This window comes from Hoplias malabaricus, chromosome 17 (assembly GCF_029633855.1).
Source record: "Hoplias malabaricus isolate fHopMal1 chromosome 17, fHopMal1.hap1, whole genome shotgun sequence".
In the NCBI taxonomy this organism is placed as follows: Eukaryota; Metazoa; Chordata; class Actinopteri; order Characiformes; family Erythrinidae; genus Hoplias; species Hoplias malabaricus.
The window spans coordinates 5,106,765-5,127,883 of NC_089816.1; the positions used below are offsets into that span (position 1 = coordinate 5,106,765).

Genomic DNA, 21,119 nt, shown 5'->3' on the forward strand with positions numbered 1-21,119 from the left:
TATGCAACTGGCCAACTATTGGATGCATCTTGGCTGTTAACATTCATTCATTCATTATCTGTAACCCTTATCCAAGTCAGGGTCGCAGTGGGTCCAGAGCCTACCTGGAATCATTGGGCACAAGGTGGGAATACACCCCAGTCCTTCACAGGGCAACACAGACACACACATTCACTCACACACACACTCACACCTACGGACACTTTTGAGTCGCCAATCCACCTACCAACGTGTGTTTTTGGACTGTGGGAGGAAACCCACGCAGACACAGGGAGAACACACCACACTCTTCACAGACAGTCACCCGGAGGAAACCCACACAGACTCAGGGAGAACACACCACACTCCTCACAGACAGTCACCCGGAGGAAACCCACGCAGACACAGGGAGAACACACCACACTCCTCACAGACAGTCACCCGGAGGAAACCCACGCAGACACAGGGAGAACACACCACACTCCTCACAGACAGTCACCCGGAGCGGGAATCGAACCCACAACCTCCAGCCCCCTGGAGCTGTGTGACTGCGACACTACCTGCTGCACCACGGTGCCGCCTGGCTGTTAACAGTTTTGATTAATAAAGGATAGAACATTCATAGGTTACTAAACTCTGTATTTATGTAAATACATTTTACATAAATACACTCTTCATTTTATAACAGTCTGTAAAGGTCTGGGAAGTCAGGACCCCAATGGCTGGAGTTTGGGGAGAGGATCATTCTCCCATTATTGTCTGATGTAGGATCAGTGTTTATCCTGCTGTAAATCATGAAATTCAGTTGTGGATTTTAATTTAAACAGTGCTCAGGTCAAGGGACATGGGTGCTTTCGAGTGATTTAGAATACGTAGCAGGCACTTGACAATGTTGCTTTTTTTTATTTCACCTACACTTTTAAGGTTAACTGTTACATTTCAGTAGTAGTGAGAATGTGACCCTCTTAAAGGGGGGGTCTTTTCACGACCACTGGAATCATCCTAATCCTTGTGCCATTGGTAATGAACAGCTGTTAAAGAGCAGCTGATATTTTCCAGTGTGGTAAAATATAGAAAAAGGGGATCTAGAAAAAAGTAATTGTGTAGTTGACAATGTCCTGACTTGTGTGAACTGCACAACCTGAGACTCGTCTCTTGTAAATCCTTTCTGCCACTTAACCTCTCTAACCCCAATCTTCTGCGAGGCTGTTGGCCTGCACGAGAGACCTGTGCTCATCATTCCATGGTTCGATGTGGGTGTCATTCTCATCCTTGAAGCTCTACTGGATGGAGGACACAATGAATTACCTCTTCTGGTCTTTGACACCCCATAGCTCATGTACCAGTTCATGGGATTATGGAGTGAACTGCAGATTATCACTGTTATTGATGGATGTCATTGCTTCAGATTAAGGAATTTGAGATGCTTCTAAGCTTGAGAACACAGGTTGTCTATCATTACCCCCCCCCGCCCCCACCCCTGCCCCCCCAGCACACACCCATCCACCCACCCACCAACCACATTTCCAATCTCGAATGTCATTTGGGAGAAGCTGCGAGGTTCTTTCAGGACCATGGACAAGGACATCTATTCCTAACGCCCAGTTATGGCAGGGACATGAGCTATAGATTAAAGCCCATCAGGCTTCGGGGTGACAGCTCATGTTAAGAGGTGTGGCTGATAGGGAGCAAAAACCAGATGAACCGCCCATCCATCAGCTTCCTCATGGCCCCAGCATACGCTCTATATTCCACATCCAAGCCACTGCTCTCTGCCTCGCTGAAAGAACAGCGGCAGCAGGGCCAGGACTATCCTCCATATCTCATTTTTATTGCCATTGATGAGCCTGCAGTTAAAGCAGTCATTAATAATCACGAGTGGAATTAGGAATTTAGAGGGCTTCCTAGAAATGTGGGGGATTTGATGTCTTTCGAGGAACTCTCTCTCCTCTTCTCAAAGGAGACACAAGAGGCTGAGGACTTAGTAAAAGACAATGTCGCTGTATTGTTGGTGTTGGTCCAAAACCTTGTATCTTAATGTTCTTAACTTTCAGTGCTAGTTGATATAAATAGATTTTGGACTTTGTGTCTGCATTTCATTCCCAAAGGGTAAAATCCTTTGATCACCCTTTGAAGACTATATTCATTACAGCATTCTTTATGAGCATGAAGCCATAAAGGGCTGCAGAAGCATGTTTATTGATTTGTTCTGTTCTTGGGGATAATTCTGTATCCAAATGTATGTGTGTATTTTGGTTTAAATGATTTAAAAATGGTTATTTTGATGTTGAGCGTACACTGTAAAAAGTGGGACTGGGTAAATTAATATTTAGTTAAAAACTAATAGTAACTTGCACTTAATAAAAAGACTTCATGTAGTTTGAAATAAAATTGAGCTAAATTCAACAAATTTGAACAAAGTATTAATTGCAATTTACTCAGTTTTGGCTAAATAAAGTTAGCTGGGATATGTTGAATAGAACGTATTCATATTTTATGAGTAACACCAAAGATCCAGAAAATGCAATAGATTTTACTCATTGGGAGGTCTTTAATTTTAATCACACACTTCCGCCCAATGCATTTTGAAACTCGTGGACACCAGCATTGTTGGGTTCTGAACGTCCCCGGACTTCCCAAAGTGAACAGCTTTAAATTATTAACAGCAAAAGAACAATTTTTATCTAAATTTGTGTATTTTGTTTGAGGCGCTCTTAAATGTGGGGAAATGCAGTTCTAAGCTCCGCATTTTTAAGGTGGATCGGTGTGTTTGAGGGGGAAAACGACAGTTGTTTGTATGTGGATGAAGTTTAAATTGTAAGTTTTTAATTCACTGATTGAATTACCAGAGACACACATTTGTAACTCGAGGTGTTTAGTTTGTAGCACTGTCGCTAATGCAGTTAGCCGTCTCCGGAGTTTGGAGGCATTTCCACCTTAAGAGATCTGAAACCGCAAAATCATGGAGCAGGACTAGAGTAATCCTCATTTCTGTTCGTTGTTTTCAACGTTTGGAGTTCTTTTCTCTGTCTAAAACAACACCAGATGCCTCTGCTATGTGCAGGGAGAGAGAGACCTAGCGGGGAACTGAGGCGGTTTATTTACAAACACTGGTGCTTCAGGACCGGTTTCAAGCACAGGCTGGAGAGTTAGCTGAGGGTGAGGAACAACGTTTGATTAAAAAACAAAGTGTTTTTGTGATTACAATCCTGAATTACGGTTTTAAGAAGCTGATGTTGTGCTTTCTGTAGTTTGCATGTTGTTTCATGTGTCTGTTGACGGTGTAATGAAGCCATGACACGACGCTCAGTCTCTGTCAGAGTCTACTTTCAAACGGTCATTGCAGCACTAGCGCACTCTCACCTTATACATAGAGCTGCGTTTGAACAGAGTTCAGCAAATTAGAGGAACACTGCACACCACGAAATCAGAGGCAACGATCCGTCTGTTTACTAAACATTTAACATTTTACGTATTATGTTAGCATTCCATACTCAATATATCAGAATGCATGTTTTCATAATATTGTGTAGGAACACCTATTTGTTTTTATTTTTAATCTCTTTGGTTTTTTAAAAATCTATTTCCCAACAGCATTTTCTCTTTTCGCGCCATTTACCCGATGGTTTCTGTTAAAGTAGACCATTCAGACCACTCTGAATTTTTACTGCTGTGTTATTTCTGTGTTAGAAACGGTGTTATATTCACTGTTTAATTTCACTAATTTGTGTTTCGGACATTTTGTAGCGTTCGAAAACAGGCTGTAGTCGATATGGCTCGTAGTTTACTTTTTTACTGTGAATCTGAATCGTAAAACTAAATTCGAGCCTGATTTTAGGGCACTACTATAAACAATATAATTAGTACTTATTAAAAGCAAGAAAAATTCCGATTCCAATCGTTTCTATACAATGTTATGACCTGTGTTTGCTCACTGTCTACAGTCTGGTTTAAATGATTTAACTAAAGCAAGGTTATGTCTGTTTATATTTCATGTACATAATGAATTTGAAATACAGGAGATCATATTTTGTTAACAATTATACCCAGTCAATCTTATTAGGATGCACCTGCAGATAGATGAATAGAATAGACCAACACTAAAACATTACACTTGTTTATGAAGTTAAAACTAATATTCATCTATTTGCAGGTGCCTGCTGAATCCTAATTAAATTGATCTGGTGTAAGATGAGTGCAGTCTCAAAACATTGTTGAGATTTAGGTGCTGAACCAACAAGCTTTGACCTTGCATCACATTCCAAAATATATTCTGCCTGTGATCCTTGTTGTAGTTGTATCAATTTTCAATTTTTGTATGAATAAATGTTTCAAGAGTTGAATAAATGTTTACCTGGTATTATTTTTATGCACATTGACCTGTTGACACGAACATGGCACAAGAAGGACGTATTAAGTAGATTTAACATAAAAAAATTATGGCAACAAAGTGACACGTGATATTATTGAATAGATGTAAAGTTACTATAATTAGTAAATAGGAACAAGCTTTCTCCAGAAACCTAGTACATGCTACTCAATTTTTGCCAGATATTTAGTAAATGTAAATCAATACTTGCAAGATATTTAGTAAATATTAATTAAGTTTTCTCAGATAAATAGTCCTTTCCTTGTGAAATTAAGTTGTATTTACTCAATATTTTTGAGCTCTATTAATTCATATTTAGGCATGTTATTACTAAATACAACACATTTTAACTGTGCATTTTATTAACATTTACATAATTTTCTTGCTTAAATTTAGTTAATTTATTCAATGAATGTTACTTAAAAGTTGGAAAATTAGAATCTACTCATTAATATTAAGTGTCACTTTGTTGCCATAATTTTTTTAAGTAACTAATGGGTCACATTTTTTACAGTGTAGCTTATTAATACTTATTTTTAGGGTTTTATTTTATATAAAATAACAATTGACATTTTAATACAACACCACAGTTACCAAAATGGCAGGAAAAACTGCTTGAATATTGAGTTATGTGGGCTGGTAGGCGCAGTAGGTACACACTTTAATTCGCGCTCCAGGTGATTGTCTATGAGGAGTTTGGTGTGTTCTCCCTGTGTCCACGTTGGTTTCCTCCACCAGTCCAAAAACACACGTTGGTAGGTGGATTGGTGACTCAAAAGTGTCCGTAGGTGTGAGTGAATGTGTGTGTTGGCTTGTGAAGGACTGGCACCTCCTAAAGGGTGTTCCTGCCCTGCGCCCAGTGATTTACACCCTGGAGGGGGCACTAGTCCTTCACAGGGCAACTCACACCTACAGACACTTTTGAGTCGCCAATTAACCTCCCAACGTGTGTTTTTGAACCGTGGGAGGAAACCCACACAGACACAGGGAGAACACACCACACTCCTCACAGACAGTCACCCAGAGGAAACCCACGCAGACACAGGGAGAACACACCACACTCCTCACAGACAGTCACCCGGAGGAAACCCACGCGGACACAGGGAGAACACACCACACTCCTCACAGACAGTCACCCGGAGGAAACCCACGCGGACACGGGGAGAACACACCACACTCCTCACAGACAGTCACCCGGAGGAAACCCACGCGGACACGGGGAGAACACACCACACTCCTCACAGACAGTCACCCGGAGGAAACCCACGCGGACACAGGGAGAACACACCACACTCTTCACAGACAGTCACCCGGAGGAAACCCAGGCGGACACAGGGAGAACACACCACACTCCTCACAGACAGTCACCCGGAGGAAACCCACGCGGACACAGGGAGAACACACCACACTCTTCACAGACAGTCACCCGGAGGAAACCCAGGCGGACACAGGGAGAACACACCACACTCCTCACAGACAGTCACCCGGAGGAAACCCACGCGGACACAGGGAGAACACACCACGCTCCTCACAGACAGTCACCCGGAGGAAACCCACGCGGACACAGGGAGAACACACCACACTCCTCACAGACAGTCACCCGGAGGAAACCCACGCGGACACAGAGAGAACACACCACGCTCCTCACAGACAGTCACCCGGAGGAAACCCACGCGGACACAGGGAGAACACACCACACTCCTCACAGACAGTCACCCGGAGGAAACCCACGCGGACACAGGGAGAACACACCACACTCCTCACAGACAGTCACCCGGAGGAAACCCACGCGGACACAGGGAGAACACACCACACTCCTCACAGACAGTCACCCGGAGGAAACCCACGCAGACACAGGGAGAACACACCACACAGACAGTCACCCGGAGTGGCACTGGAACCCACAACCCCAGGATTCTGAGCTGTGTGACTGCGACACCTATCTGCTGCGCCACCGTGGTGCCCTATTATGAGGTTATTAAATTGTTGATATTATTGGATATTAAATTCTACACCACAGAAGGTGGAAGCTTATTGGGTGTCAGTTTTCAGTTGTGTGTGTTCACTGTCACAGTCACTAGCTTTGCATTGACAATTAAAGCATGTCTTACTCCATGTAGTGGTTAATGCTGAGAATGTGGAATGCACCTTGTAACAGTGTGGATTCTTCCCTGAATTAAGTAAAGGAATCTTGAAAGCATGAAGCTTCCAGTAAGTGAAGGAAATGTAAAACCCAGCTGGCCCGAGGTGTCCAGCTGATGGTCTCTGTTGGATAAAAAAATGCTGATTCCACCGCTTCACACAAGAAACATGTCTCCTCTGAATCTGCAGCAAATTCAGATTTTTTACCATGGTTTTCACAGACAGCTCAGGTTTACTTTAGAACGATTTAGCACATGCTCGGTCTGTCAGCACGAGTCTGTACAAGCAGCTGCCAGCCTGACAGTGTGATTTCCAAAAACTGTTATTTATTTATTTGTCTTTAAAATACACACTCCTGGTTTCCAAGAATGCTAATGGAGGCCGTTTCTCTGGATTCCTTTTCACTGAACTTCAGAGAGATTTCAGCGTCTGTACATAGGACTTTAAATAGAATAAGGGACCTGCCAATGTCTTCATATTTCACACAGAGCTAAATTAGTCCCTCTGTGTGTGTGTGTGTGTGTGTGTGTGTGTGTGTCTGTCTGTATGTCTCCCATTGAAGGCTGAAGCACAGGAAGGTGACATTTTTTAAGCGTCCATTCATATTTAGCTCTTTAACAACATGTGCTTCTTGAATTTCAGGAGCATTGTGGCAGCAGACGACACTGTGCCAGGAATCAGCCAAATGGAAAACAGCTATAAAAAAAAACATGCAGGTTTATAAATATATTTTATGTCACGGCAAGTAGGTTGAGCAAGTTTCAGTGAAGATTCCCCACCCCCTGCTCCATTAAGCAGAAGTTGAAGCATGGAGCTGCTCTGAAGGTCTGTCACAGAACTTCTGATTGAACCGAGCAGCAGTGGAACTGGGCTCTCTGGAGTAATGGAGCTCTATTCGGTGTCCTAGGATGAGTTGTAGTGGTGGGTGTGGTCCAGAACTAATCATCCAGTATCCGTGCCTGACCTCACTAATCTTCTCATGGCTTAATACCATCAGATTCTCACGGCAGTGTTCCAACAGCTCACGTAAAACATTAGCTGGTAGTGTCCGGATATCTGTACACCAGGTACGCTGCATTCCCTTCTCCAGAAAGAGAGGTGAATATTCGAATGTTCTCAATATAGAAATGTGTTAATAAATAAGTAAACAGACCAGTAAATTAAAGCAGGACACTATGGAGTACACAAGCATGTCTCTTTATGAATGCTACACCCTTGATGTACGGCCGTTATTAGATCTGGGTAATATAATATGTCAGAAGTCAAGGTTCCAGTTTATTTGGTGTTATGTGTTTTACGGAGGCCCTGGGGTCTGTATACACGTGTAAACTGCACCTTGTTGACTCTGGTGACCTGTGGTGTTCTGTCCTCTGTTGGTCATGGCTGTAAAAGTTGACAGGGGCCAGCTGACCTTCTCAGATAGATACACTTTGTCAAAGTTGACATATTTAACATGGGAGCAGGGGTTCAGGGATACAGATTCTAGTGTGTGTGTGTGTGTGTGTGTGTGTGTGTGTGTGTGTGCGTGCGTAGAGAGAGAGAGAGAGAGAGAGAGAAATACACAGTTATTTATTTATTTATTTTAATAGCTCCAAACCAGGGCTGAATGATTCATAAAATGTACAAATTTAAGTGGTAAAAGTCAATTCTAACCAGGATGGATGAGTAAAACTACAGAAAACGCTACGCAAGTTCACTTTAGACACTACATTTCCCATAATGCCCCATCGTCTTTTCAAAAGCATTAGCGGTTAATGCTCTCAGTTTACCTCAGGTTTGTGTCGGTTATTTTTTTGAAGAAAGTCAGCCACTCTGCAGACCAGGTAATATTAATAACAACTTATAGTTATGTTTTCGGTTTTAGTTAGTCACGTAACCCACCAAAAACACGTATTGCACAACTAAATCAAACAGACTTGACATTCCATGCTGACAATGAATAATGCTAATGTGGCTAACACCACCCAACATAGCTTCACAGGAGTATGTTCATTTGAAAGACGTTCGTTTCTGGTTTTTACACTTTATGGCTTTATTTGTTTGTTTTTTAAAAAAACCTACACATTGAAAAAAATGACTGCAGTTAATAGAAATATTTTGTTTTAAATTATTCTTTATTTCTCCTCCATGCCTGAATATTATTTTTGTAGGACTGCTTCTGTTACATCTCTCTCTCTCTCTTCTTTTTTCTTTCTATTACTTATGTAGTGTGACCAGACGTCCTCTTTTACCCGGACATGTCCTCTTTTTTAGACTTTTAAAAAAAGTGTTTTTCTAGAGCTTACATAGAATTTTCGAGAAGCGTTTCGTTCACAAACTAGTCCCGCCCTCCCCTGCTAAGATTGGTTCGCTTGAGTGAGAAGGGGGCGTGGTAAAGTAGCTGCCACATCTTCTGATTGGACGTTCTGACTGTAGAGCTATCGTTATTGGTCGATAACCTTCTCTGTAAACATTTAATTGGTCAATCTGCACATCAGTAGTCCTTGTTTACGTCAGGCAAAGCTCATGTTCCTACCCTCATTTCGAGCAGCTATGCCGAAACGTAAATGTAAGTTCTCGGATGAATTAAAAAGAAACTCCCATGTTTTCTCATGTGTAGTAAATAAAGGTGTAAAAGACCTAAAATAAATAGGTTCAGCTAAGAATACAATGTCCTCTTTTTCACCATCTCAGATCTTATTTCTTTACCCCACCCTCACCCCCAATGATAGTATGAAAGTTAAAAGTGCGACAGTGACCTACACATAGTAATGGGCTATGACCTGTGTGCATGAACATATTGTACAACACACACACACACACAAACACACGTCTCAGTACTGCTCTGCTGTGTGTAGAATGCATGTGTGATACTCAGTTCCTTCAGAGGAGCTCTCTTTCTGAGTCTGGACGCATGCCCTGCATTTGTTTGCCATCTCTTCTTCTGTGCACGGTGACCATGAGGACCATGCCACTGTCCTGTGGCAGTAGTGCATGGTGGGGTCAGTGTGCAGCCCCACAGCCCTGCTCTCAGCCATGTTCCTAATCATGGGACGATGGTGCGAAATGCAGGGCTCTGCTAGATGAGCCAATTCCCCTCTGACCTGCCCAGATTTATTTATTTATTTATTTTCTTTCTCTCTCTCTCTCTCTCTCTCTCTCTCTCTCTCTCTCTCTCCACTTTATACTGACCTCATTAACTAATAGTATACTGTCCATTACCACTCATCTGTGATTTACTGCACTTAAGCTTAATAACCTCTCCTTTATTTCTCTCTCTCTCTCTCTCTCTCTCTCTCTCTCTCTCTCTCTCTCTCTCTCTCTCTTCTCTTTCTATTTGTCTATCTCTGAACAAGCTACTTTTGCTGTTGTTGCTGTTTTGTTATCATTACTGTTGCTTATGATGTTGTTGTTGCTGTTGTTTACATTGTTTTCCATCTTTTGCCATATCCCTCTGTTTTGTGTTGAGTTTTAATTCTTTTACTTTTTATTTTTGTGTTGCTCTGAGCGCTTTCTCTCTCCTTGTTTTCTAACCCTCCGTTCGTTTTGTTGTGGCCCGGCCGCAGTCCAGGATGACGCTGCCCCAGGTACCCAGGAGTACATTATGTTGCGGCAGGATTCCATCCATTCCGCGGATATAAGGAGTAAAGGCTCCCCCTTTCGTGCTAAGTGTCACGAAATCTTCTGCTGCCCACTGAAGCAAGCCGCCCTCAAAGAGAGTGCTGAGCCCGAAGGTTTGTCTGCAACTCATCCATGATTTTCTTTTTGGTTTGGTTTGAGTTTTCCCCCTGGTTTGTGTTGCTAATGCTTTTTTTTCTCCTTGCTTCTTATTTTCTTATACCTAAGTTTCTTTTTGGCTTTGCTATATTTTGATATTGCTGTATTTGAAAAGCATTTGGCTCCTGCATTCAACCCCCTCCCCCTTGTTTGTGTGTGTGTGTGCGTGTGCGCTTCAGGCCCATAGATTTGAATGCCCAGAGGGGCGACCTTCTCTTCCTGTCTTCTCTCTTTTGTACGAGTGTGTATGAGTGTGTTTGTGTGCTGTCCCCAGTGGGCCACACTCCCTGAGGCGACAGAGTACTCGAGGGTTTTTTATTTTCCCCCAGAAATGCATGCGCCAATGAAAAGCCACAGAGAATTACAGGGGTCATAGAACACTGTCCACTCTGCCGTTGCTGGCCAAACAATCACGAATGGTAATAGTAGGCTGTAGCTATACAGTGTCACTATCCAATCAAATTCCTATTGTCCACATTAGCCACAATGACCCAACTTTTCCCTGACCTTCTACCTCATTCCTATGGCCCTCTTCTTCTCCTCTGGCTTATAAATGTGCATCGTTTTTCCTGCTGGCTGCAAACCTTCTTCTGAAGTACGTCATAAATCTCACAGGTCTTGGTCTTTCAGGGATTTTTCCTTTGATTTCTTTACTGAAATATTTTAAAGAAAAAACGTTCACACATTTTAATAAACTGTACTGCATGCAAAACCAGTGCTCTGCATGTATGTGTATGCAAGAATTTGTTGCGGTATACACAAAAATATAAAGAGTCATACTCAACAGTAAATCTAGCCTTGAAATAAAAATGATAAACTCAAAGTTGAATCAAATGAATCATATGTCAAAATTGATCAAAATGTAAAAATTAATCAAACTCAGATACATCAAACCCTGATATGAAATGTGAATCAAACCCCAAAAAATAAATCAACCCCCAAAAATGAATTAAAGTCAAAGGTGAATTAAATGTCAAAAATTGATCAGCAAATGGTCTCAAAAATGAATCAAATGAATCAAAACCCAAAATTGCATAAAACTCAAAAATGAATCAAAACCCAAAATTGTATAAAACTCAAAAATGAATCAATCATGATAAAATGAAAAAAGCATAATGCACTTAATGTGTTAGATACAAACAATATGGAACTATAAATGTGGTCTGACCGTAGTTCCTTTGAGTGCACTGGAATTCTCCATTACACATCATTTGCAAACTATGTAATAACTATATTTATTCTAATGTGTGTGTATATATATATATATATATTATAATAACTCCTGTGAAATCTGACTAAGAGATAATTTACAAACTTTGCTGGATTAAATTAATTCAATATTAAGGATCTGAAGTGTATTAACAATGACATATATATATATATATGAAATAATGACATTCAATATAAAGATATTATTTTCCCAGCCAGTGAGGACGATCTTAAAGCTGTGAACATTATAAACATACTCTGTGGATAACTGCTTTCGGTTTTTCTCCATGTAAAGCCATAGAGGGAGCATGCACTACATCCACGAACTTGTATAAAATACATCCACTGACCTATGGAAAGGAAAGAGGAATGTTTCTCTTCCCCCTGCACCCCTCCCTCTACAACCAGTGCTTGCAGATGCATGAGGGTTTGCTCATGTTCAGCAGTAATGGTGTTAGAGCTCAGGATACGAGGCATCTGAGCTTATGCATGCGTTTATATGCTGCCGAATGGCCAGAGAGGGAGGGCTTGGCTTTTCTCTGTTGCCTGTGTGTGTAGAGTTTACGAAATGCAAATGTGACAGTGTTTTCTTTTTCAGATGGACAGGCCACTGGGTAAGCCATTAAATCTTTTAAATACTCCCTGGCTCTGGAAGGCTGTGGGTATAAAGTTAAACCCAGTAGCTTTCAACAGATGCAGCGTGCTGTATTTCAAACACTTGCTCTTTAATTGCCCTACACTTGCTTCACGCATAACTTTCTAGAAATCTATTTAATCTCAGGTGAACATATAGCACACTTCCCAAAATATTCACAGACCACACTTCCTTTATTTAACGTCCTGTCAAAAGGGCTATTAGCTCAAAGATATGACATTTATTTAGAGGTATGTCTGATCAGGTTATATGCAAGAGTCCACATGCGGTGTATTGTCTTACACTGTGGGACAACAACTCAAAAATATGGGTCTGTGTAACACTCAGGAACACAAGAGACAGGGGCAAGCGCGGAGATTTATTAAAGAGAGTACACACAAAGGATAAAGCAAAAATGGTGTTTAAAGGGCGGGAAAACCAGGAAAAGCAAGACATGAAAGACACAGCGTAATAAAGTCACTAGAGAGTGATGATACCTGGCAAAGAGACAAGGTGAGAGTCGGGTTAATAAAGGCTTGTTAATGAGGAGATGAGTCCAGGTGTGTGTGACAAGGAGGTGTCAGCTCTAATACTCTAGAGAAGCTGATCTTTGATTGGAGGAAAGGCAAGTAGGTGTCACAGTCTGAAAGGTTATGCATCTGTTAACAGGGAATAGTCACTGAAGTACTTAAAAGAATGGTAAGATTTTATATTTTTGCCCCTGGGATCTGTGCAAAGTGCAATTCATTTTCACAGAACTGTCCTGAAATCAAAGGGGAAGGGGGGATGGTTTCTTACCCTCCTCCAAATTACAAGTTACATAGTGCAATTTCTGCAATGCTGAGCCTGGATTAGCAACAGCAGAGTCTCTGTTCTCCATTTAACAGCTCAGTGGAAGATCACAATGATTTAGAAGCTGCAATCTTGAAGTAAAAATACCACCTAATGTTGCTTTAATGCTCGTTTGACTGAAAATTAAAGGGTGGTGTCTGACTTTCGCTAGAAAATTCTTTTTCAGTAAAGATACACGCTGCAGTTTGTCATTAGACTGAATACCGTTTCTGATATGAAGGTCTTTGTGAGTGGAGCATGGACATATCAGTTATCGTACTGTGTGTAATATTTTGAGGATCCTCAGATGTGTGGGGCAGCATTGTGGTGAGGAACACACACTTGCGTTCCAGCAGCGTTTAGTAAAGCTGTTGAAAACAGATAGTGTGTTTTCATGGATGGAGACTGAGAGAGAGAGAGAGAGAGAGACTGAAGTACTACAGATCTATTATTCAGTTTAACTGCGGCTGTGCCTGGACGTGACTAAATTTCCAAAGGCTACAGTTTCTTACGTAACATGTTCTTCTGGGTGTCATTAAGATTGGAGGTTCTGATGCATGTCTGAACAGTTGGGGTCTCTCTTTGTAGCCAGACCCTCTCCCTGGGCAAGACTGTGTCATTTGGGAACAGGACACACAACACACACACACACACACACACACACATACTGCATGGACACATAACTTGTGTTGCCATAAATAGAATATCTGTTGCTGACTCCTTAATCACTTCACTGATCACATCACGTCTTACACACACACACACACACACACACATACACAAAGACACATGAACTGTACAGTTCAGCACTTCAGTCCATAATTCAGCTTGACATCAGCTCTGTGTATCTTTAGAGTAATGCTGCCTCTCGCTCTTGCTCTCTCTCTCTCTCTCGCTCCCTCGCTCTTGCTCTCTCTCTCTCTCTCTCTCTCTCTTGCTCGCTCTCTCTCTCTCGCTCCCTCGCTCTTGCTCTCTCTCTCTCTCTCTTGCTCTTGCTCTCTCTCTCTCTCGCTCCCTCGCTCTTGCTCTCTCTCTCTTTCTCTCTCTCTCTCTCTCTCTCTCTCTCTCTCTCTCTCTCTCTCTCTCCACTTAATTTCTTCCTCCCCTCAGTCTGATTTGTGTTTTATTGTTCTCTGGAGGCCTGGTCGACCTTCCGCCTTTTCCCACCTTTTATCAGTAATTGAAAACAGAGCTGGTTTAAAGGGCTTATCTAAAGCCACACACTCACACCTAGAGAAGATGCAGAAGCAGGCGTGGAGATCCTCAGACTGACAGCTCACTCTCCGTCTGCTGTTAACTTATCAGGTTATTTAACTTCCACTCTGCTATGGACAGAAACACACACACTGAGCCATGTAGTCCCGTTGGCCATTGGCTGTATTGTTATATAGCCTGTTCACACAAGAGAAGGTCCGCTAACACTTTACTGTGGGTCACAAAATACAAGCCTTTCCTGGCCGTTGATATTAAGCATCTACAAAGACGTATTCTGGCTCAGTGCTGTTAATGCTAAATCATATATACAGGTTTTGGAGCAGCATACTGCCATCCAGACCTTGTATTTTTCAGAGAAGATCTTGCTTATTTTAACTAGACAACCCACATTCTGAACTACAACAGCATTGTTTCATAGTAGAGGAGTTGGTGTGTTCTCCCTGTATCTGTGTGGGTTTCCTCCGGGTGCTCCGGTTTCCTCCCACAGTCCAAAAACACACGTTGGTAGGTGGATTGGCGACTCAAAAGTGTCTGTAGGTGTGAGTGTGTGTGGGTGTCTGTGTTGCCCTGTGAAGGACTGGCGCCCCCTCCAGGGTGTATTTCCCCCTTGCGCCCAATGATTCCATGTAGGCTCTGGACCGACCGTGACCCTGAACTGGATAAGGGTTACAGATAATGAATGAATGAATGTTTCATAGTAAAATGAGTAAAGTATTTGGTGTATTATGAAATGAAAAAATACTATAATCTAGACCCTGAAACGTTAACAGAAATCCAATCAAGTAGGAATGGGAAACTATTTCACATTCAAAACTACAGCAGTTGGGATGGTATAGTGGCGCAGCAGGTAGTGTCACTGTCTCACAGCTCCAGGGTCCTGGGGTTGGGGGTTCGAGACCCACTCTGGGTGACTGTCTGAGATTGTTCTCGCCGTGTCCAAATGGGTTTCCTCCGGGTGCTTCGGTATCCTTCCATGGTCCAAAAAAATAAATAAACACACACGTTGGTAGGTGGATTGGCTGCTCAAAAGTGTCTATAGGTGTGAGTGACTGAGTTACTGTGTGAGTGGACTAGCGCCCCCTCCAGGGTGTGTTCCTGGCATGATTCCAGACAATGAATGAATAGATTAATTACAATTGGTCAAAGGTTTACAGGGTTTTGTTAAAAGAGGAGATGATGCAACACAGTGTTAAAAATGACCATGTCACAACTTTCTGGAACAAAATTGGGGAGAGAAAAATGATATATATATATATATCGTCTTTGTACTATTTTCAAATAAATATAGAGTTTAAATGATTTGTACATCATTACATTCAGTTTTTATTACATTTTCCCCAGGCTTTTCTGGAAATGGGATTTGTTATGGGACGAGGTGTGTTCTAGTTAGACCACTCTTGGTTTTCCGTCTCCTGTGGCCACACCCTCTTTTACTGCTCCAGTGAACTCAGCATTTTCCACATAATGCAGTTAATCAGTTACATCAGTCACCACACATCACACATGTAAGTACTGATCACTGGTAATTGCTTTTTTATTACAATTACACTGACTAGACAAAGCCGACTGTCCTCTTTTATTCAGAAATATTTGAACTCAAGAGCTGTTATCTTTACAGCTTAACAGTTAACACTGTATGTAGCTGCTTTTTTTAATCTTCCACTTCCATCTTTTTCCTTTGTAATGACTGTCCCTCCTTCTCTGTGAAATTGTATTGTAATTGTATTAGCTTTTTAGTGGTTTGGCTGTATGTTTGAAGGTATATAGACAGATAAAACCATAGTCACGGTATTGTGCTTCGGGCAGAGGAATCCAGATGTCAATCCAATGTGACAGAGGCTCTTTGTCTCTTAATCATTAAAGATATTTACCAGCTCTTCAGTTTCACAGAGTGTTTTGTGATTCACCGCTTTCATCTTTAGCAGATCAGTCTTGAGGTAGTTTTCTCCCAGTGGTACGGTAACAGCCTCTAGTGTTACAGGAAGGCGTTAGACTAGATATTGGGGATTTGATTTGAGGAATATTAGGGCGGTCACCTTCTCACTTTGACTAATAAGTATTGAATCACAAACTGTAATCAAGCTGGACTGGAGGGTACTCTGGTGAGTGTAGCTAGAGGAACAACAGCAGTGTTGAAGTCCTGTTATGTTCCATAATTTTAAGCTTTTATTTGTAGAACTGTGTAAAACAAAAGAACATAATATAAAATAACTCTATGCAGATGAAATGGGGTGAATGAATCAACACAATTTTACAATCTAGTAATATAAAATATGGGGCAGTATGTTCTCGAAAAGATACTGAATATGTATCACACAGTACCACCACAGTGAGATTAGTTGAGACTGTAGACTATAAGTCTGTGGCTTCACAGACTTATAGTGAGGGGGGGGTCTACAGTTCTACAACATCCTGTTCTGTTTGGAGTGTTTTTCATATGGAGCTGTGTGTACATTTTCAGCAATATATATAGTAATGTACCTGAACTCCTTGAGAAATGGTGTTTTGAAAACTTGTGTTATGGCAGTTATCTGTAGATATGTTCATTTGTCTGTAGCCACAGTAGGTCACAGTGGGTCCCGCACCCTGGCGGGGGCGCCAGTCCATCATTCATTCACTCACACACACCTATGGACACTTTTGAGTAGCCAGTCTACCATGGACCATGGGAGGATACCGGAGCACCCAGAGGAAACCCACGCAGACACAGGGAGAACACACCACACTCCTCACAGACAGTCACCTGGAGGAAACCCACACAGACACAGGGAGAACACACCAAACTCCTCACAGACAGTCACCCGGAGGAAACCCACGCAGACACAGGGAGAACACACCAAACTCCTCACAGACAGTCACCCGGAAGAAACCCACGCAGACACAGGGAGAACACACCACACTCCTCACAGACAGTCACCCGGAGGAAACCCACGCAGACATAGGGAGAACACACCACACTCCTCACAGACAGTCACCTGGAGGAAACCCACGCAGACACAGGGAGAACACACCAAACTCCTCACAGACAGTCACCCGGAAGAAACCCACGCAGACACAGGGAGAACACACCACACTCCTCACAGACAGTCACCCGGAGGAAACCCACGCAGACACAGGGAGAACACACCACACTCCTCACAGACAGTCACCCGGAGGAAACCCATGCAGACACAGGGAGAACACACTACACTCCTCACAGACAGTCACCCGGAGGAAACCCACGCAGACACAGGGAGAACACACCACACTCCTCACAGACAGTCACCCGGAGGAAACCCATGCAGACACAGGGAGAACACACTACACTCCTCACAGACAGTCACCCGGAGGAAACCCGTGCAGACACAGGGAGAACACACTACACTCCTTACAGACAGTCACCCAGAGGAAACCCACGCAGACACAAGGAGAACACACCACACTCCTCACAGACAGTCACCCGAAGTGGCGCTCGAACCCCCAATCCCTGGACCCTGGAGCTGTGTGACAGCGACGCTACCTGCTGCTCCAAGGTGCCGCCCATGAAGCAAGATATTATATCAAATCTACTGGCTTCTGAAGTACTTTAGGATACATGAACAGAAGCTAAACCTAAACCTAATGTTTATAGGGTCTCTGAAGGAATGTAAAAGGGAAAGTAAAGCAGCACGGTTGAGTCAGCCATGAGAGAGAGAGAGAAACACTCAGCACATTAGCTTTCATCATGGTCTGTTTAATTAACACTTTACTCTCACCTTCTCACATTTACTAAGCTTCACACAGTTTCTCACCTGCAAAACACACCACACGTCCACAACGACTCAACCCGATTTCACTTCACACAGCGAGACACAACACAAGAACAATTAGGGCCCTATTTCTCACATTTGCTCTTCTTCTCTTCTGGTGTCTGGGTCTTTTCTGTGCAATAGCTGTGCAATCTTCAGTCCTTCCAAAAGAGCATCACTGTCAGAACAAGACCTTTTACCTCTGAAATAGTAGCTTTAGAATTTGAGGTAATTTCAGTTTCAGGAGATATTCTGTATTTAAAATCATTTTTTTAAACTCTGACCCACTTCCAAACACATAGCCATCTACAGCTTTCTCAGTCTAAGGCACACAGAACCTTCCCAGTGCTCCAGCAGCCTGCCACCTCAGCCTATATAACAGCAGCTGTTCTTGAACACCGCAGCACACATTCTCTTGTTCCTTGGTCCGGGAGCCATTATTCCATGATGGTTTCGAATATGGGAATAAGTATATACATTTTTCAAAGCTTTATTTATAAATAAAGAAAGAATTTAACATAATCAGTGTCATAATCCGATTTTTACTGCTTCATTTAAACACAGCAGCTGTTCTTCTCATTGTGTGAACGTTCCCTGATGAATGGATCAATAGAAATGCTCCAAAATTACTTGGAATACAGTCTTTTTACACTGATTTACATTGAAGGTTAAGAAGGTTTGGCAGATGCATGTTTATCATTGGACGGTCACGAGATGTTGCATTGTTTTGTTTTTTGCTGGGTTTTTTCGTCCAGGGCTGTATAAATAAAACCTTAAATATATATCATCTCCGGGTGCTCCGGTTTCCTCCCACAGTCCAAAAACACACGTTGGTAGGTGGATTGGCGACTCAAAAGTGTCCGTAGGTGTGAGTGAGTGAGTGAATGTGTGTGTGTCTGTGTTGCCCTGTGAAGGACTGGCGCTCCCTCCAGGGTGTATTCCCGCCTTGCGCCCAATGATTCCAGGTAGGCTCTGGACCCACCGCGATCCTGAGCTGGATAAGGGTTACAGATAATGAATGAATGAATTAATACTCTGCTAGGCCTTAGTGTCCAGTGGATATAGGTACACTTTTATTTTGAAATATGAAGTAATAAACTTCTGTAGAAATGATTGCATGGACCTGCCTAAATGTATAAAAAACCCTTGGCTGAACTCCCCCAGGCTTCTTAAGGAGCCACTCTGGCAGTAATAGTCCAATTCTGTGCAGTCTGACCCACTTTTAAACTCAGCCACCTACAGCTTTCTCAGTCTGAGACATACACAACCTTCCCAAAGCACCACCTTAGTTTATATAGCAGCTTTAGAGAGCACACATTCATATAATAATCGCTTATTATTATTATTATTATTATTATGAAGAGTTATAGATGGTTTAAAATCTCTTTATTATATGGTACGATTTAGGCTGTAAACATAAATAGTTATTTGCAACATACCGACAGAAAAGGTGAGATCACTCACTGAAAATGTCATGGTGGAGAATGTTGCTAAGACTTTAGAATGTGAAAGTAATCGTTTCATTTGTTAAGGATAAACAGCAGTGTTGTTAATGTGGAACACAGACATTCTGTCGGTGGGTAACTCATTAAACAGATATATGGTGAACCTGAGTCTAAGGCTTAATGTTAACTGATGAAGACAAATAAATGAAGTAAACATCTGGCAACATCTGGGGTTGATGTGGGTTCACTGTGTGGCAAAAAACAGGTCACTGTTGCTCCTTCTGTATATGCGTTATAAGTCATTTTTTCATTTATTTTTAGAATTATTATTATTTTTCTGCCATAATTTATTTTATTATTATTATTTTTTTTTTTTTGAGTGTGTGAAGGCTTTTTTAATGTATGTGACAGGTCAGTGTCTTTCAGCCCAGTGTTGGTCTGAAGTATTTCAGACATTTCCAGCAGTTGGCCTTGACTCACTGCTCTCTCCTCAGACAGTCATACATTAGCCGGAGTGTAAACATTGCTAAGCTGTGTAAGCTGTGCAATGAGCTGTGCTGTGGAGTCAGCATTTTAGCCTGGCTGAGGAACTGCCTGATGACTGGTGCAGTCTCTCTCTCTTTTTCTCTCTCTCTCTTCCTCCCTCTCTCTCTCTCCCTCCCTCTCTTTCTCCTCTCTCTCTCTCTCTCTCTCTCTCTCTCTCTCTCTTTCTCCTCTCTCTCTCTCTCTCTCTCTCTCTCTTTCTCCTCTCTCTCTCTCTCTCTCTCTTTCTCCTCTCTCTCTCTCTCTCTCTCCCTCTCTCTCTCTTCCTCCCTCTCTCTTCCTCCCTCTCTCTTTCTCCTCTCTCTCTCTCTCTCTCTCTCTCTCTCTCTCTCTCTCTCTCTCTTTCTCCTCTCTCTCTCTCTCTCTCTCTCTCTTCCTCCCTCTCTCTTTCTCCTCTCTCTCTCTCTCTCTCTCTCTCTCTCTCTCTCTCTCTTTCTCTCTCTCTTTCTCCCCTCTCTCTCTCCCTCGCTCTCTCTCTCTTTCTCCTCTCTCTCTCTTTCTCCTCTCTCCTGTCCTCTCTTCTCTCTGTCTCTCTCTCTCTCCCTCTCTTTCTCTCTCTCTCTCTCTCTCTCTCTCTCTCTCTCTCAGACATACACATACACACACAAACACACACATCTTTCTACACAGGAGGGCTATGATCACAGAAAAGAGAGAACATCCATCAGAGCTGACAGCCACATACTAATACACCAGTCTTCACTTCTCCACATCGCAGAACACAAGTCTCTGAATGGCTGGGTTTGGCTCAGAGACAGTGGAGGCTAAGATTTCCCACAGTTCCCAGTCTTTAATATGGTCATCATATTGTGTCTGAGAAGGGGAGCAGAGGATGAAAAGTTTCCTAAAATGTGTATTCATTCCAGAATAAGGGACTATGACTAAACTGGGGAGGTTCTCTCCAGTATTAATATCAGTATCATATAGAGGCAATGAGCACGGTAATATTTAGTAAATAATGCACTGTATCTGGCTTTTCCCTCCTTTAGTTTGCTATCCTGAGTCATCTCCCCACACTTTCCCAGCCCATCCCCTCGTTTATCACAGTCCATCCCCTCACTCATCAGTCTGTTTCTCACTCCCTCTCCCTTGTGTTCTTTCTGAGAGAGAGAGAGAGCGAGCGAGGAAGGGTTGGACCTGAGGGAGAGGGAGGTGTGAAGCACAGTTTAATTCTTCTTCACACTTTGAGTGAGCAGTTCCAAATAAAGCTCTAAAAAGGTAGAGGCCTT

The 21,119-nt window shown here is 42.4% G+C and overlaps 1 protein-coding gene across 6 annotated transcripts in view; it reads left to right on the plus strand.

The window, feature by feature from the left end:
- The window catches only part of fgf13a (fibroblast growth factor 13a), a 167,294-nt gene that overhangs the window by 76,026 nt on the left and 70,149 nt on the right, over nucleotides 1-21,119 (plus strand). For 2 of the 6 annotated variants that reach the window (XM_066648753.1, XM_066648759.1), the window contains exons 1-2: nucleotides 8,167-8,313; nucleotides 10,041-10,203. The exons of 1 other annotated variant lie outside the window; for it this stretch is intronic. In XM_066648753.1, the coding sequence (XP_066504850.1) occupies nucleotides 8,245-8,313; nucleotides 10,041-10,203 (232 nt within the window). In that variant the 5' untranslated portion in view covers nucleotides 8,167-8,244. Of the gene's footprint in view, nucleotides 1-8,166; nucleotides 8,314-10,035; nucleotides 10,204-15,476; nucleotides 15,641-21,119 lie in introns of those variants that run through there. 3 more of the 6 variants (XM_066648758.1, XM_066648761.1, XM_066648754.1) reach the window with 3 other exon arrangements.